This window comes from Pundamilia nyererei, unplaced genomic scaffold (genome assembly GCF_000239375.1).
Source record: "Pundamilia nyererei isolate P.nyererei 1_Seehausen unplaced genomic scaffold, PunNye1.0 scaffold00021, whole genome shotgun sequence".
NCBI lineage: Eukaryota > Metazoa > Chordata > Actinopteri > Cichliformes > Cichlidae > Pundamilia > Pundamilia nyererei.
Window position 1 is genome coordinate 56,762 of NW_005187422.1, and position 18,526 is coordinate 75,287.

The window sequence follows — 18,526 nt, forward strand, 5'->3', positions numbered from 1 at the left end:
CACACACACACACACACACACACACCAGTCATTACTAAGCACTCAAAAAAACTAATTTAAAAAAAGTGAATAAATCACAGGGTAACGTACAACAAATTCCCTGGCAGCAAATCTAGATAAAAATAGTTTTATTTTAGCAGTTAAAAACAGCAACAAGATTTTTGAAAGTTGTTTTAATGTTTTCATCTGATGTTAAAGCGCTTTATCCTTTTACTGGAAAACAAGTTGGCACAGTTGAGACAATTTATCTAGGATTAGTATAAGTGATCATTAGTAGCCAATGAATGGTGCGTAAAATGGTTGAGAGACAATGTTGGATCATGCACATTGTTAATAGAGTTAATAAAGCTGATACACATAACACTGTTTTTTTTGTTTGTTTTTTTAATTTAAGGAGAAAAGCAACATAGGAATCTTTTTATCATTACTTTTTGCAGACTCTTAAAAGCACTAAAACTAGAAAAGAAAAATCACAAACTGCCCTGGCTGCAGGAATATCAAATGAAAGACTTGATGACATTCGCTGTGTATGAGTCATTTACTTTTTTGTGTTCTACAGAGGCTCCAGAGGTAAGCAGAGAACACTCAGTTTTGTTTTTTGCTCTGTGATGTCGTGTCTTACCCTAGGTTTTGACGCAGAACATCCTGACATGTCAGAAAAGTGTTGTAACATTTTAACTCGTGTGTGGGAGAATCTTGTGCAACACTAGAACCAGAGAATGAGAAACAGGAATGAAGGAGGAACATACCTTCTCCCCATAGCCCCGGTCTTTTGACATCATTTCCCTCAGTGTCTGCAGTACTTTGATGCACAGGCGCTCCTCGTTCTCTTCTAGCAACTGTTTGGTGTGTTTGATCAGTCTGATCAAAGAGAACAGGGGCGGGGGGGCAGAATCAGCACAAACAATAGAAATAGACTGATGAACTCATCACCTTCCTCCAAAACTCTATATACTTCAAGTCTCACAGTGACAGAAATCATTTCTATGACACAGTGATTATCCTCGTTCTAAACAAGAGACTTGGAAGTTATGGGTCTAAAGCATATTTAGGTGCCTTGGGCATAACTGAAAACGGTGATTTAAGAAAATGACTTCAGCTGACTACAGCAGATGCTTCATGTTCACAGAAAACTTAAAGACTAAGTGATTCCCCAAAGCCAGTGCAGGCTGATGCCAGCAGCCACAGTTGAGATAGTTTTCTCTGCTTTTTCACCTTCAGACGTTTCAGAATGTTACAGTAGAACTGATTATGAGGAACAAATTTACTGTGCAGAACCACATGAATATCTAGGAAATAAAACAACAACAAGCGCGCTCCTGGCCCTGCTACAGACCCTCCTCTGCTGAAAAACTAGTCTCATCAGGTTGACAAAGATGCTTGTCTCCATTCACGTTTGAGGTACAAGACAAAACTACAAATGCACACATGCGAGTGGTTACAAGGGGACTTCCAAAAGCGTTCCAAAAATAGCAACAGCACTGGAAGTGGTTCAGACAACTTTAGACTCACTTTGATATGAACCCTCCACTTTCACATTTCTTGCGAGCGTCCGTGTTTTCAGGGAAGAGCAGCTCCGGACGATGCAGGACATCCACCAGCACCGAGAGCTCAGCCTGGACCAGAGGTCTCAAACGGTCCTCTAGGGCAGACACGATGTCCTATTGAGCAGAACCAAAGGTTAGAAATAACCCAGAACTGTGTTTTATGGCAAACAGCTACACTGTTATAATTGAAACAGTCTTCCTATTCCTGCATTTCGTTCAAAGACATCCAGCTACAGTCAGCCTCACATTATTTTGCTTTAATATTAATTTAACATAGAAACAGGAAGGGACACATCCAGTGCATTACACATCAAATCACACCATAATAAACACCACCGTGCCACCTTTTGCAGTGCACTTCCTGTCACGCCTGGTGATGATTACTGTGAAAATGAGTGATTCTGTGTTGGGTGCTGATTAAAGAAGTTTGAGAACATCAAGAGGTGGGAAAAACCACTAAAGCTGTGAAACTCCAACAGTCTTTGCAAAGACAACAGGAATTTGGGAAGTACACAGTTGTGGGAACCACATAAAACCCCGTCTAGAAATGGGTGGATTAGGAACGAAACATCTAAAACATCACTGAAAATGTATTTCCATAACAAAACAGCTTTGCTTTATCGTTGGAATTACAGGATAAAAAAGTCCTAAGGTTTCATAAGTAGTATCAGCAGAGTGCAGACTGATCCTTGGCTTGATTTTTCAGTCTTCCAGTGAATACTGAGTCATGTCTTACTAGAGAATAAGGTGGAGCAACATGGTCTGCTGCTAAAACCACATATTTTTCTAGGATGTAATTGGACACATCTTTTATGGTTTTTGATTGCCACACAGTTACCAAAAACATTATATCACCCTGTGCATACTGGCAACAATTAACAGCAATGGTGAGGGGGCTTAATTAACCCATTGTACTTTCACATTGGAGTTTTCAGTTATGGTAAAAAGGCAGACCGAGCTGTCTTCATATAGTGTTAACTTTCTTCCACAAAAAAACCCAAAGAGGAAGTGGAGATTCACTGCACTCATTCTACTGCCTGATAGGTAGAAACCTGTGGTAAATATCAGACAGTCATGTTGCTTTAAGAGACTTTTATAGATTTTAATCACTTCTTCTTCAGAGAAATACCAAATACCCTAAAAGATAAGACATCAATATTAGAGCAAAACTTTCATTTTTGAAAATTTGAATTTTACTGCAAAACACAAATACTATAAACAATGAATCAGTACAGATCCATTTATGTAATCAGTCTGGAGAGAAAAGCAAAAAAGCTGCATGTGTATGCTGTGCATTTGGAAATGTAGGACATCTACACCCTGTTTAAGAGAGCTCCTGTGTGCCAGACTGACAATGGCACAAATGGTCATATTACCACAACTAACAGAACTGGATGTCCCGTACCACCATGCCATCTGATGTGTCGATAATGGGCTTCATAAAAGCACTTACTGCTTTCTGTGCCCCCTGATATATTGGCCTTCTTTATGAACACACAGGTAAACAATCTAAAAATAATGTTTTCAAAAGATTGGTTAAAAAAATAAAAATAAAAAAGGCAATGCATTTACTTTAGCAATGTTTAATGCAGTCAGTGTTTTTTTCTGTCTATGTTTGCATTATTTTTTATAGCTTTTATTGCTTTCATTGATGTTTATGTTTCATTTTACAGGATTTTTGGCTTACGATTAAATAAAGCACACAAAAAATTTAAATGGATGAAAATGGATTAAGTTTATTACACTGAAACAGCAACAGACCGTCTACTGACCTGTAGCCTCTCAATGATGTTTCTGTAGTCTTTTGAGGTGGTCAGGCCGGAGTCTCGCCTGGATGTGTTCTTAGCAGACAGTCTCCAGTTGAGGATGCTCTTCTGCACGACATTGTTGGACTTGACAAACAAGTTGTTCACCTGACTGTCCAGGTCCACTGGGATAGCAATGGCTCTGCTCTTAGCTAGGCAGAAGCAGAAAGTACATATAATATGCGCCACTTTTTAACACTGAGAGGTTCATAGTCTGTGTTAGTCTTAATATCTTACCCACGTCTGACAGTACTTTAATGCAAGCCTCAACTGAGGCCTTCTGGACAGGGTTAAGCCAGTTACAGTGGTAAACCCTAAACACTCCTTGAAGAAGCTGAACAAAAACGGGCTGACGGGTCTGTAAGACAGGGGGAAAACTAATTACATCTTGCCTTTCAACAAAAGAAGGAAGGAGGAATCGTGGTGTAAAGGAGGGAAACTGTTAACAAATATTTAATAACACACAGAGTGACTATTGTGCTCTCTGAATAGCTTGAATTCATAACCCAGTTTGTGGTAGATGTGACAACGTGTGCATATAAGGGCATCAAAGGCAGACGGGTTAACAGCTTAAGATCCATTGGGCAAGCTTCCTAATCACATGCATTCCCCTTAAAACAAAACAAACCAGTGTTTAACAGAGAGTACAACAGATTTCTACCTGGCCACAGCCCTAAAGTACAATAAGTACCTCAGTCATCTTTCCAACAATGGCTGCCTGTTGCAAGAGAAAAAGGAAAAGGGTTGCGGAATTATCACGTAATGGTACACTTTAGCGAGCGTAGTTCCCAGAAAGTGCAGTTGCATAAAGGATAATCGCCATTTTCTAGTGGAACCAAATAGCAACAAAAAAGCTCCATACACAGATAACAGGAAACAAGTGTCTAACACAAAAAACCTCAAAGTTACTGTACCAGGGATTTGGAAATTGAAGGAGGTTATTGGTCATGACCTATTGGAAAGTCGTGGGGGAGAAGAAACAGGGCTAGAACGAGGTCTAAGAAACACAGTAACCACATTGCATCAGTACATCATCTGCACCAGCAAAGTCCCAGCAAAACCTTGTGCAACACACCCACAGATCTGGGAAGAACAGAGTCTGTGTGCTGACTAAACTATGACCATATAAAAACCCACACACTGAATACTTCTTCACATTCACAGCCAAAAGTTGGGAAATCAAATTTGGGGAAGTGCTAGCATTACTTACATATATATGACGAGCCAGCTATGTAAAGGGAAAAACGTTACATTTCATGGTATGTACGGTACATGCATGAGTACAGTTCCTTTTTTTCCCCCCAAACAGTGCTGAGAAAGTGTCTGATTTCTAGTCTGCACAAAGAACTCGCAGTAGCAAAACTGCTTGGAAAATACATTAAAAAAAACATGCCCATTTTACCTGAAGGCTTGTGCTCTGGTCAGAAAAAGGAGAGCTGAAGAAACATGTGACAATGCTCATGACTGTTTCGGTTACATAACGCTCCAGCATGGTGTCCGCGTGCTTCCTGTCACTGGTGTTGTTGCACACCTAAGCAAGGATAGAAGAGACGTTAGCATGACACACGGCCACTGGATCGGACTTCCTGCATGTGGCCGACGGGTAACTTGCTGTGTGTTCACTTCACGATGTGCTGACTGGATTCTCTGTCTATTTATTGTCAAATATTTTGTGGCTTACCCTACAAATGTCCACCAGGAAGTTCTCAAACAGCTTCCACATGTGGTTGGATGTATAAATCTCCTTCATCTCCACCTCTGTATCCACATAGCAGTGGTTCAGGAAGTTGATATAGGCAATCTTCACCTGTTGGATTGTTGGAAACTAAATGAGTGCACTGGTAATCAAGGTAGCTTTTAAAAACATGTATTCCCAATGCTCTTCTCGATCAGAATAAACTAGAATAAAGTGTATTCACTCAACTTTAAAGTGAGTGAAGAAAAAGTCTTCCATACCTCAGGAATACAATCTTCATGGGTGACAACCCGCACAATATCATCCAGGGGCAGCAGAGAGTTGCACTTGATCTCGGTGTAGACGTTCTTGCCCTCAGTGCAAACAGCCAGCAGTTCGACCAGGTGTATGTGGTACATCAGAGGGCTGTTTTCATCCATGCGATCCCGCTCTGAACGCATCATCTGGACAAGGGTCTGAAATGAGGCACGGTCGTTGTAGAACACCAGGACATCCTCGCCGGAGTTTACCAGCTGAGTGGGAGAGAGAGTCACAGCCGAGTGTACAGTGTTATTCCCAAACTGTCGCCCCTGTATTAGACACCACAAGCATTACTCAAACAACAGACCTCTGCCATGACAATGTCCTGACACTTCTTGATGAACTTGTTCTCGGCCTTGACAATGGTTTGCAGAAACTTGAGATACTGGACATGCCGACCATGCGACTCAGTACAGTGGACAAAGTGCTGAACCACACGCTCGTTAATCTCGCTGCAGAGCTGGAAGTTATTCATGAAGATGTGCTGCATGGTGACAGCCTCCAGGATCTGGGAATGAAACAGAAGAGAACATACATTTTCCCAATATGTGGTATTTTGGGATATTTAAGTCTTCGACTCGCCCAAGGAGTAGCTGTGAGATGCTTGTGATGCTTACCCCCGGGTTGAGAAATAAGTTTATATGCTTGTGGAGAAGAGCCTGGTTCTGCTGATTTCCTGCACAGAAATTCTGCAGGAACTCGTGGGCCAATTTCATGATTTCCTGCATCCGTACATCCTCACCCTGGTGCAGATAATACAGAGCTTCTTTTCAGTTATGTAACATTAATGGACAATTGCAAGCAAAGGAAAGCAATGAGGATCTTTAAAGCTTTTTAACGATTCTACATTTGCATTCTGTTTCAGTGTCTGACCTTCTCATAGGGGATCTGCAGGAGTTCTAGCACCACACTGTGAGCTCCCATGTTCCTCAGCAGCCTCTGCTGCTGTTTCCTGCTCTTTTTCCCTGAGCTTCCCTCCTGGACACACAGCTTACTGAGGCGCAGCAGGATCTAAAAAACACAGACACACACAGAAGCAACATTTTAATAATCAGCAGTAAATCTAAAATGAAAATATAACTTCAAAGGCAAACGATTATACCTCTTTTACAACTCTGTAGTTGTAACTGCTGGTACTTTCAGTCTTCTTCTTGTCTGAATCTCCCTGTAAATCAAGAAGCAATTATGAGTCCTTTCAATAATAACTCTACATTCAGGAAAACCTTTCCACATTCAAATTTTCAGCGTACCTTCTTTTTGTTGTCAGATTCTGAGGGGCCATCTCCGTCCATCCCATCTTCTCCTTGCCTTTTGTAAACCCACAGTTCAGACTTCTCCACAATAGAACGCAGCTGGTCCAGATCTGACTTGATCTGCTTGTAGTTCTCAACATCCTGACTGGTCACCAGGAGCTGGACCTTTTAAGGTTTAACAAAAAAATCTTTTTTTAATGTTTTCATCAAATTTAACTTCATCTGTAAAAAGTCAAGTTATTAGAATTATTTCAGAGGACTTGCTATTAAAATCAGGTGTGGATGACTTACTTGTTTGAAGGCCATGAGGACCTCTTGTCTCTGGCTGAAGTGTCTGAAGAGCAGGTGAAGCGCTCCAGACACGAGGGGCGGGTAGTCATGCATGGTCAGGTGCAGAAGGACCCGCAGGAAAGTGCGACCACCATGGTCATCCAGGTCTAGTGGGGTGTTTTCTTCACTAAACAAAAAAATGACAAACACTACCTCAATTTTACTTTATTAAAAAAAACTTACTACAGGCAATTAAAGCCCATTAAAAAACTTAAGAATCCAATTTAAGAATCACCTTCCTCCAAAGATCCCTTCTGCTTGTTCCTCAATGTTTTCAAAGTCAAAATTTCCTTAAAAAAAAGAAAAGAAAAAATACTTCAAATAAGTTCTTTATAATTATATACATATATGTTAAATAATGTAATTAACATGGTTAAGAGTTTCACACCTGGCATCGGACCTGTGACATTATTGGATCCATTCTGAATAGCAGTGTTGTCTCCTTGTGGGTTGTTCTCATCAAATTCTCGTTTGAAAATACAGAGAAGGCAGGAGATCCTGTAGTCTAGCCGAACGTTCAAAATGAACTGAATAAAACAGATAAAAAGTTACAATATAGTCGAAGGATTTTTAAAAAAGAATAATGATGATCCTGATGTCGTGCCTGCAGAATCTCAATGATCTTGAGCTTTGTGTCCATGACCATGATATCTTCTCTCTCCGGTTCAGTCTGAGTTTTAACCACATCGCCCTCAGGCTGATGAGTTGGTGTGGTGGGCAGCAAACCGCCTCCTCGCAGCACCACCTGGGTCATCAGCTCCCCAACTCCGTGAATGGACTTCATCACATTACTGCCACCTATAATACAGACAGAGCAAGAAAACATTCAAATCTGCATAAAGGAGAAAAAAAATAGTGAAATGAAACTCTAATTTTAGGTCAGATGTTATTTGTTGATACTATTTCTCCTTAAAACTCTACACACCCGGAAAAGTGAGAGCTTGATAAAATCGTTGCTGCAAGAAAGTATTCAGGCTAAGGGAAAACATTCACTCTTTACCTTTGTTTTCTTCTTCCTTCTCTATCTTGTTAATGGGGTAGATGGTGTTGACATGTACACAGTCTAAAATGTTCAGTAAGATCTTTGTCAGTCGAAGCAGGTCACTGAAGTTGTAAAAACCAAAGTATATGAGGTTCCTTGCCAGGTTCACGACCTACAAGCAGGAAAAGAACCAACAAATGATTTACAACTTTAATAAACGGATGTCACTTCTCATCTGTTCATACCACAAACTTAGAAGCGTTACCTCGAAAGTAAGCTTGTTTTTCTCCTTGTCAGAGAAGGGAATATTCTGCGACACCACCTCTCTCAGGTAGTTCTCCACAAAATCCATGGTGAGGCTGAAGCGCTCTTTGATCTCATCCCGTGTGGTCCCATCGTTGTCATAGCTGGATAATTAGAGGAGAATCGCTTTTAAAAGACACTGCGTCGTTTCTGAAATGGCGATACACGCCCCTTTAAAGGGTTTATGATATGAACTCACTCATCAATAGCGATTTTAGATGGAATCTCAGACCACAGACGAGCATATTTGACAGGCGTGACCTGCTCCTGAGGGTCACGGTCGACATGCATGTGCAGCATCAGACGGCAGAAAGATGCTCTCAAGTCGTACGGCAGGTCCTCATCGGACATACAGCGCAGGATCAAATCCACGTCCAGCTGACCGGAGATCTTGTTGATGGCGAGATATTGACGGTCCAGACACATCCGGGCAAAAAGGTTCAGCTGGCACCTGGGAAGAAAATGCATTCTTAGTCCTTTCTAAATCTGAGCTGTAATCTTTTTATTAAAATTATCATCATAAAGACACGACACCTGTAGTAGCTGACCACCTCCTGATCCTCCTTCTGGCCTTCCTTTGCATCCTGGGCCAACTCCCGGATGCTCTTACTCCGGATCTCCTTAGAGTTATCTTTCCAGAAGAGCCACACCTCCTCTTCATCTTCCGCCTCCACTGGATTGTCCTCGTTTGTCACCACCTCAATCTCAAACCTCGACAGAACCAATCTGGTACACAACACCAACATTTTTTGTAAGCTCTCATTTCAGTTTACCACATTAAAGCACCTGATGAAAATGAGCATCTCACTTGGTTTCAATGAGGATGTCAGCATTGCTAGAGTCCAGCACAGCATTGCAGATGAGCTCCTGTGTCACAGGGATGGATTTGTTCATGGACACACAGAGATCTGACAGGTAGTCCAGAAACCTGGAGACAGATGACAATATATTAAATTAAAAAATAAAGAAACAAATTTCAGACTACAGTGGAACCCCGACTTACGAAATTAATTCGTTCCAGAGGGTCTTTCGTAAGTCAAAAGTTTCGTAAGTCGAAGCACCTTTTGAGTGAGGCGATGCGGCTGAAGACGAAGGTCTTGGTGGAGGCTGAAGAAAGCATATGTATGCATGCATGCATACGTACGTGCATATGTACATAACATTAGGGAATTTAATTCTAAACATCAAAACTAAAACTTACATTTACGTTAATTAATGTACGTACGTACACTGTGCAATGACATTTTTTTTACATTTTTTTAAACTCGCTCATATTTATGCCTTATGCCGGCCCCATTATGAATGAACGATAGGCTAATTGCAAACGAAAAGCACACAAAATAGCGCACTGCAAACAACAATACGTCTTTCACGTGGAACAGCGAAACGCATTTCGCAAACTGATTTCGTTACACGGGCATTTTGTTGTACCACGGGCAAAAATATTGCCGTCAAGTGCCTTCGTAACTTGAATTCTTCGTAAGCCGGGGTTCCACTGTACATACTATCCTATGTGAGGAAGAATAAATAAACTACTGTATATTAAAATGTTCTTGGCCGTTCCCCCTGCCTCAGTACTCTAACAGTTCAAACAGTCCTCTCTGTTTGAACCACTGGATCCACCTCATTCACACATCATTAACAGCAATTTACATGACATAAACAAAATACATTTACGCACTAGCTGTCAGCATATTCCCTCTAGTACCGAGGTCCTGCACAAGCAATTCCACTCATATTCGTACTTCACTCATTTGAATACGTTTACATAGATTTGCATTCCTTCAGAGCTGCTAAATAAGCAAATCTGACCCAGTCTAGCCACAGGGGCTCATTGTGTTACAGTTTGAAGAGAGCAGCCAGGGCGTGTCTTTCTGTAAGCCTTACCTTGGTTCCCGGTTCTTCCTCACTAGTGTGACGAATGTGTCTATCTCAGCAGCAGTTATGTGTTTTTCCAGCAGCTTCCGGTTGTTGTGAAGTAAAGCAGTTATTGTGTCTTCTGCCAACACATCATATCCTATCTGTTTCTGCATGAAGCGAAACTGTTTGGCTATATATTCCTGCAAATCAGACAAAGGAGGGGGTAATCAATGCAGAGAAAATGTCACACTACCCAAGCTCTGAGTGAAGCTGTGGTGTTGAACCTACTTGGTTCTTCCTGTAATCTTGCTGGGAATGGCGGAGCACTCTGTAGCAAAGCCTGCAAATATGTCTAAACGGTGCGTGGCGCTGGTCTCCCAGCTCCTCCAGTCGCAGCATGGGACCATCACCACTGTCAGTGAAAGGGGCTTGAAGAAGTTTGAAAATCTGTAAAAGGCAACAGGGATTTGTTTTAGTGCCTAAAGTGAACATTTTAAACCAGTACATAAACTGTCTCATAGGTTTAAGGCCTACCTGTTTAAGAATATTCTGCTCTCTCATGAGTTTCTGTCTTTCCCTGTTAGGTTTGTTGACCATGATCTCCAAGACATCCTGCCCACTGTTGGGGATGTCTACCACGAAAAAAACTAAATCTTCCAGGAGCTTTGTCACAAACCTGGAGAGGGTACAAGGTCCAACTCAACAGTTTAGTCTTAATTTCAGTGAAAAATGTCCTTCTATACTTATACTATCCAAATAAACAACTTACAAATAAAATATAAAGCCCAATAAGAAAGTTAGCAGTCTGGTGTCATACATACCTCCTTTCATTTTGTGTAATGGTACCCTTTTCCAGCTTTCCAGCAATGGACGCCAACACTTTACTTGCATCGTTAGCAAAGTCTAAATCACGCACTTCTGCTGGTGGCACTGGGACAATGGCAAACGCTTCTTTGTCTTCCTTTACTGCTGATGTTCCAATCTGGAAAAAACATCAAATCAATCACTGTAACTGTTAATAAAGACTCATTCGCATGTTGATCCACAGCAACTACTCACCCGTAGCATAACAGGCTTCTCCTCCTCTTTGTCAATGGGGAGGTTGGTGCTATGAACCCATGTGTTGGTGCACAGATGTCGTAGCCTCACATAGGAGCTCCTGTAAATAAGAGAGGAAGCTGATGTGATGAAATAAAACAAAAGACAAACAGAAGCTGCGAATCAGCTACAGAGCACAGTGGAGTGTGATGGGGACAAGTTAGCATAGCGCTTCAATAATCAGACTAATCATGGAGTAAAATCATTGTTAGCCCACGTATAAGCCTTTGATGCTATCAACAGCTACAAACGCAACCTTGTTTTAATGTTGTGGGCATTCTGTGATCAAGAATAGATACGAACGCACATTATATTTTCCTTCTTTAATAACTTTCTAAATCTTCTGTTTTAAATCCCGTTGTGTTTTATGAATATTAGACAGATTTAAGGAGGCTTTGAGCGTTCATTAAGACAGACAGCTCCATTCAACAAGCTTTTATTCCACTCTCAGGCCAAGACCTCCATTTTCAGCTCACAACATGGCTCACAATTAAGACCTACGAAAGACCATAAATCAACTCCTGTCTGAAAAAACACAGAAGACCATAAGCACTCTGATTAGATTTATTATTGGACGCTGTTATGTGACAAACGTGCAACTGATAATTGTAAACAAGCTTCCTGGTTCTGGAAAAGGCTGCTTACAGTGGCTTCCTCAGGAAAGTGTGTTGTTTGTACAGATTAGCCAGCAGTGACCTGTACAGTATTATCTCTCTTACATTAAGCACTCAACCTTTACACATAGTAAAGTTTGAGCCAACTACGTCCTTCATTCTCAAAGCATCCAGCCAGCTCCACGTGTGTGAGTGAGTAAGCGTGTGTGTGTGTGTGTGTGTGTGTGTGTGTGAGAGAGAGAGAGGTCTTCAGCACAGACAGCAGCCATATTCTTGGCAGGCATTACATAACCGCCTACTGAGGCTAACAGGCTTACCTTTGTGTACTGGTTCTGCCAGGCATTAGTTAGCCCCCTGGCTGAAGTTTGAGGGACAAGGTTATTTTAGGTTGGAGTGGGAGGCGTAGTAGTAGCCTGCATCATGCAGACACACACCTGACTATGCCACACAATAGAGGCTTTGATAGAAGGTGGGGAGAATCTAAGCTCACCTTATGTGCAGTGACAATGACGATTACACAATTGTAATGTTAGAACGACACATTCTCTCTTTAACACAGTGATGTCAGCTGGAATTGAGAAACCAAACTGAGGCTCATTACGAATAAGCCAGAGGCTTATCACCAACCTTAGGACAGAGACTACATGATATATTGCATCGTGCGACTGCTTTTGTATCATCAAATTTTAATCTAAGAAAATAAATCCAAAAAACATTTCTGCCAGATGTTTTTTTTTTTTTTTTAAAGTGTGTTTTTAAGTGATAGTGCATGTCATCTTAGAAAACTGAAAGTTTTTCCCTTATTGTGAACACTATCCAAACCTCAGCGGTTTCCTGTTTCATGCCATACTGGGACTTTCCTAACTCTCCTTGGTAAGTTTCACACAATCTCAAGCTTACCAGTGTGACACACACACACACACACACACGCACACGCACACGCACGCACACGCACACACACAGGCTCCATGATTTCTGAAAGTAAATAAAACAAAAAAAAACAACAACAAAAATTTACCCAAACAACACAACTACGTCTTTGTCTCTGGTTTGAAAGATGTGTCAGACCACTCATAACAAAACTGGCCCTTGTCCAGCCTTGCAAAACGCAGTCATCACCTCAGAAACTCCCTTTCCACTGCCGTTCCAAATTCCCCCTCACAATGCACATGAGTCAAAAGTTTACTATTGTCACTGTTTGAACTGCTGAAGTCTTGACATCATTGTGGTCTTTTTGATTAGCCAAGGTGTTGTTGAGATATTTGTCATCTGCATATTTCCCCCATATTTTACAACATTCCTGATGCTTTTTTCCCCCCACTGAAATAACAAACAAAAAAAACACTACTGAGGCATCTATGAAACCACTTATTGGTCTGATTGGACGTGTCTGAACACTAATCTTAACATCTTTTATGATTGTACACTAGGAACATTTTACTTTTGATTTCTGCATACTGTGAACTTGCATAAATTCAGTGGCTTCAGAAGCAGTATTTGTGGCATGCTTATGTGAATAAAAAAGTTTGTGTTAAATGCCAAACCTGGGCACCATGGAGTCCCCGCCTCTCAGAGTGGTAGGGTCCAGCTCAAAGATGGAGGAAATATCCATACCATCAGGAACAGGCACCAAAGTGTACATGATTTTCTCCTGTGGACCCCGCAGGCGACCACGTAAAGCTTCATTATCTCCATCCAGCTAAAGGAAGAAAGCATGCAGTGAGGAGGCGCAAACCACTAAAACACAAAATGATTGCAGCTTACGGAAAAAATATGGCTACACTATTCAACTATACTGAGGCAAAGGCATATCCAGGTTGTCTCCTTACGTCAACCCACTAATCACCAGCTAATCTGATTTTACAAATTAGATTTAATATCTGATGGAAGTTGAAAAAAACAAACAAACAATTGATCATACAGCTGGACTTTGCTGGACCAACAGCATGATCAAACCATAGATAACAACACTGACACCTAATGGCAATTTCACTTAAGACATGCATCAGGTAGGATGCTAGAATGGTGACACCATGTGGTTATCAAGTGCAACTAAACACACACAAAAACAATGAACAGGGTGCCACAAAAACTGCAGCGAACAAAAAGACAACAAGCATGCATGATCAACATTGAGACAACAAGAAATGTTTGAAATACGTTGCTGCAACTATGTAAAGACTGTGTGACAGTACCTGGAAATTAAAGGGTGTAAAGTCCACCACCTAGAGCAGGAAGCACAGACCCAGCAGAGATTTTAACAAGCAAGATTAATAACGGTGAGGCAACCAGCAGGGCATTGCAGAGCACTCAGAGGGGAAGCGATCAGGCTTACTTACAGAGGGCCGCTGCTCGGCATTCTCCTCCTCAAAGTCGGGATTAACCTGGCAAACATACATTAAAACAGCCTCCTCAGCATCATTACTTTTCATATTGCTGTCCCTTTGCTGTGCTTTCAACATCCCAGCATGTGTATATACAGTAACAAAGCTTTGAACCAAACATTTCACAGTATTGTTCTGGAAGCTCATGACAAAGTAGCATGGGTACAAAGTGATAACTGCAAATCAAAAATACGAAAGTAAACATGGTGACACACACCTCACCCATCTCAGCAGCCAAATAGCACCCTGTGGCCAAATGTTTAAACCTGAAAAGGCTGTTCCAGTAGCCTGCACCTCCCCTGCATGGGTCATGGTGAACCACCTGGCAACGGCAAAACACGCAAACACAAATTACAATAAACCCGCATTATTTATTTGAGCAACATCACTTTTACTGTGCTCAAAGATAGTGGTGAACATTAAGTTTTAAGTACTCAATTATCAGAAAACTGAGCTTCAAAGGCATTGTGCATTTACATAATTACTGACCTCAACTTCCCACAGTGCTTTGCTGCTTGTGGCAGAAGTCGCAGACTGCCGGCCGGTTGTCCTAAGAAAAACATATTGCTTCTTCCTATAGTCGTCACAAGTGAGAAACTTCTCCTGCTCCGCATGGAACAACCGGACTACATCGCCCTGCAGTTACATTGATAAACACACGTGGACAGTTACCATGGTTTTTATTCTCTTTCGACTGTTTTATTTTCAAACCTAAATGGTGTTTTTAGGTTATTGTTGTTCCTATTAAACTGCGTTTCATGTGTTCTAATACGCCTGCTTTGTAGCCAGTAAGGATGTTATATGTACATTTGGGGAAAAAATGCTTAATGTAAAAAAAAAACCCCACAAAAAAAACAACCACATGCAGAAATCTGAGCTCACTGACCCCCTTGAGTATCGTTTCCTTGTTGTCGCTCCATTTCATGAAGAGAACAACTTTCCAACTTGTGTTGCAATTCACAGAATTAACCTGAAAGATAGGAGTATTTTATTTTACTTCATATATATATAAAATAAAGTGTATGTGCATTCACCCAGAATTGGATGGACAGAAATGAAGTTTAATAAAACTGTGTGTTTTGTACCTCATTGCACCCTGGGTTGTCAACTAGCTGGTGGCTGCTTGCATGCAGAGGTTGTCCAGCATTGACGGGGTTAAGGACTACTTTATCTCCAATCACCACCTGCAGGAGCAACAAGAGAAACAAAGAAAATGGTGCATTAAATGGAGGATGGTTGGGATAACTACTGTATATTATTTTGCAATACTGAAACAAGCTTCCAGTCAACCACTAGGTGGTGCTGTAGACCATACTGTGTGGGAAACAGCCTGAGGAAAATAATGAAATTGTAGCCCTTGTCTTTAACATTACATATTCACCGCATATGAATAAGAGCAGGTATTAGAAAATAATAAAAAGAAACTTCAGTCTAACAAACATCTTTTGATCAACAGCTGATTCGTTTTTGCTGCACACAATCTGAACATTAAAAGAAATTTGAATTAGGTGAAGTAATTTAAAAAACAGTCTCACAACAAGTTTGAAATCTCTGCCTTTCAGGCAAGGAACCAGATCAACTTTAATAGACAAACTTCTACTTTCTGCAACCAGTCCAGCTGACAAGTATGAGACATTTGTCCCTCAAAGAAAAACCTTCATATTCAAACAGAATAGTTAAAGCCTTTCGCCTCTCCTGTCATTTCCACTGGTGGCGCTGGTGGAATGTATAAGTTCTGCACTGGCGCAGCCCCTGTTCCTGTGTAGGGAGGATGAATCATGCAGAAGAAAAACTGGCCCAAGAGGATTAATAAAATGCAACTTAATTAGCTGATCAGTCGTCTTAACTCTATTAGCTTCCATCCACCAGGAGTAGAAAAACGAGCCGGAGGATTAGAGGTTATGTCAGTGTAGTGTGTGCTCTTTCCATATCACCGCATCTTACTTTCCAGGTCAAAACCTGGCACCAACAATATCCACAACATAACTACACTACTAATAGTTAAAGTATGTAAGGTAAATCCACTTCTATTTAACTGCACACACCTAAACTTGCAGACTTCTTAAGTAGTTGAGTGCAGTTACATGAATATTTTTTATTTTAATATTTCAGATTTCTTGCACCTAAAGCTCCCAAACACAAATACAAAAACAATAAAATCTATAGTTTTCCATTAAATCCACTTAAAGACACTTCACAGAAGGACACTAACTGATATGCACTCACTGGTCACTTTATTAGGTATACCACATTAACTGTAATACTAATCACTAATACAATGCTAACCACCCAATCAAATGTTAGCAACTCAAGTTAATGGACATGGACAGCACAGCCTGCTGATGTTCAAACCATTCAACTTCGAGCTGACAGGAAGACAACAGTCACTCAGGCAAAAGGACATCGCTGAATACGCAGCACGCAGATGGGCTACAGCAGTAAAAGACCAAATTCTAGTCAGCCTAGAACAGGAAACTGACGCTACATTTAACGAGCGCTCATCAGGATTGGACTGCAGAATATTGGAAAAATAAACATTGTCACATCTAACCTGAGTATTGCTGCTGACCATGAGCTTTAGGAGCACAGTGCACCAATCTTGGCTTAAATCATTAAAGCACCTTTAAGATGTGGCGGAAGGAGACAAATCTGCAGCAACTTTGTGATGCCATCATATCAATAAGGACCAAAATCTCTAAGAAATGTCCCTCACCAGACTGAAAATCTGCCACAATTAATTACGGTAGGTCAAAGGGGAACAGGGTTCAGCCTGATACCTAATAAAGTGTCCAGTGAGTGGATATAATAATTTATTACTATGTAGTTATATATTTAATAAGAACTGACTTTCATATAAATACATGGCTTTTAAGTATTTAACATTATCATTGTAAACTAGTAAAACTGAAGCAAATGTTTACAGTACTGACATAATTTGGGGCTATACATTAAAAATAAATAAATAAGTAAATAAATAAACCTGAGCCGTCTAAAGCAGGTTACTGAATGTTTGTTTGTTTGTTTGTTTGTTTTTTTGGATACTGCGAAAACATCTGCAAGAACCCAGAAACAAACTGGGAGGACTTGAAAAAGTTTATCAGTAGGTTAGTAGTCAGCAGGTGAGTGTACAATTGCTAAATGTAAACCTATTCTGGCGTTCCAATTTTCTGCGCTACACATCAGTCTACGTAACTCCTGTTTTCAAACCTCTTTAAAAGTCTAAAAATATATCCTTGATTTCTCTTGCTGAGCATAATTAACTTGACTCCCACACCCTGCTCTACCCACACTGTCTCCCAGGGATCTGAGCTTGTAGAAAGGCTGGATGTAGAACCAGGATCCCTCGTTTCCTGCAGAGTCCAGCGTCACTCTCATGGCATTCTTCTCCAACAGTGCAGGTAAGCGCTTGTTCACTGTCAGGTATTTATTGCTTTTCAAGTGCAGCAACTGTTGGCAACAAGAAAAAACAGAATCACACGGTCACAACCCCCACAGCTACTATCATAATGAGACAGTGGAAAGAATTACAGAGCATGGATCATATAAGCTGACTGATACAAAAGCCTTTTATTTATTAATATTTTTAAAATGATCTCCCCTGAAACCAGTTAACCAACAAGTCACTGATATACTAACATATACACTGTATAGCTATTTATCCATGACCTACTGTATATACTGTAGTCCTTGGGGGTGTCATAGACTACATTTCTAGTTACCGATGACCTCATACTCGAGTGCAAAACATTCCTTTGTAATGTGTAAAGATAAGAGAGCCTGCAACAGATAACTTTACAGCACATCTTTGTGCTGTAGCAGTTATTTAAAACGCCTCTTTCATTAAATAGAGTTATCTTCAATCTTAAATACTGCAGCTTTTCTGTTAAGCAAAGAACCTTATCTCACTGGGCCTTAAACGCACCTGAATGACATTTCCATACTGGATAACTGTCCCCAGCAGCTTTCGGTTTTCAGACTCATTCTGCTTCTTCTCAAGATCAGCAGCATGCTAATGCACAGAACAGAGGTACAGAGATGGAAACATGCAGCATTTTTGTCTGTGCACATTTTCTACACAACAGCACAAAGTTACACAGCACTGCAAGATGTTGGAATGGTGATGTCAGACTTACATGAAGTTTAGTGAGGAGGACTGTGTCAGTAGTGCTGTTGCCTCCAGGTTTTGCTGCCTTCCAGAACTGTTTCTGTGCCGAGTATCTGTTCATAGGACACAGTTTGAAAAGGCAATCTAGGGGGGAAATAAGAAGAGGAAGGTGAAAAGTTACACTTCATCTTTTCATATCAGCAGTGGTCTGCTTGACCTCAGCAAACAGAGGAATGTGTCAGTAGAACA

The 18,526-nt window shown here is 40.8% G+C and overlaps 1 protein-coding gene across 7 annotated transcripts in view; it reads right to left on the reverse strand.

The window, feature by feature from the left end:
- itpr1b (inositol 1,4,5-trisphosphate receptor, type 1b) overlaps positions 1-18,526 on the reverse strand; it is an 81,150-nt gene that overhangs the window by 47,759 nt on the left and 14,865 nt on the right. For 4 of the 7 annotated variants that reach the window (XM_013909227.1, XM_013909224.1, XM_013909225.1 and 1 more), the window contains exons 4-41: positions 18,306-18,421; positions 18,095-18,181; positions 17,461-17,619; positions 15,258-15,356; positions 15,059-15,142; positions 14,662-14,808; positions 14,390-14,494; positions 14,128-14,172; positions 13,984-14,013; positions 13,333-13,487; positions 11,136-11,235; positions 10,898-11,058; positions 10,611-10,752; positions 10,365-10,523; positions 10,104-10,276; positions 9,025-9,144; positions 8,751-8,942; positions 8,416-8,667; positions 8,179-8,320; positions 7,932-8,085; positions 7,536-7,729; positions 7,320-7,458; positions 7,167-7,221; positions 6,893-7,058; positions 6,599-6,766; positions 6,451-6,513; positions 6,222-6,359; positions 5,966-6,091; positions 5,656-5,856; positions 5,309-5,560; positions 5,034-5,159; positions 4,755-4,883; positions 4,563-4,580; positions 4,044-4,070; positions 3,590-3,710; positions 3,320-3,504; positions 1,513-1,661; positions 750-861 (exon numbers count right to left, since the gene is read on the reverse strand). In XM_013909227.1, coding sequence (XP_013764681.1) covers positions 750-861; positions 1,513-1,661; positions 3,320-3,504; positions 3,590-3,710; positions 4,044-4,070; positions 4,563-4,580; positions 4,755-4,883; positions 5,034-5,159; positions 5,309-5,560; positions 5,656-5,856; positions 5,966-6,091; positions 6,222-6,359; positions 6,451-6,513; positions 6,599-6,766; positions 6,893-7,058; positions 7,167-7,221; positions 7,320-7,458; positions 7,536-7,729; positions 7,932-8,085; positions 8,179-8,320; positions 8,416-8,667; positions 8,751-8,942; positions 9,025-9,144; positions 10,104-10,276; positions 10,365-10,523; positions 10,611-10,752; positions 10,898-11,058; positions 11,136-11,235; positions 13,333-13,487; positions 13,984-14,013; positions 14,128-14,172; positions 14,390-14,494; positions 14,662-14,808; positions 15,059-15,142; positions 15,258-15,356; positions 17,461-17,619; positions 18,095-18,181; positions 18,306-18,421 — 4,991 coding nt within the window. The remainder of the gene's footprint in view (positions 1-749; positions 862-1,512; positions 1,662-3,319; positions 3,505-3,589; positions 3,711-4,043; positions 4,071-4,562; positions 4,581-4,754; positions 4,884-5,033; positions 5,160-5,308; positions 5,561-5,655; positions 5,857-5,965; positions 6,092-6,221; positions 6,360-6,450; positions 6,514-6,598; positions 6,767-6,892; positions 7,059-7,166; positions 7,222-7,319; positions 7,459-7,535; positions 7,730-7,931; positions 8,086-8,178; positions 8,321-8,415; positions 8,668-8,750; positions 8,943-9,024; positions 9,145-10,103; positions 10,277-10,364; positions 10,524-10,610; positions 10,753-10,897; positions 11,059-11,135; positions 11,236-13,332; positions 13,488-13,983; positions 14,014-14,127; positions 14,173-14,389; positions 14,495-14,661; positions 14,809-15,058; positions 15,143-15,257; positions 15,357-17,460; positions 17,620-18,094; positions 18,182-18,305; positions 18,422-18,526) is intronic. The other 3 variants (XM_013909229.1, XM_013909228.1, XM_013909226.1) reach the window with 1 other exon arrangement.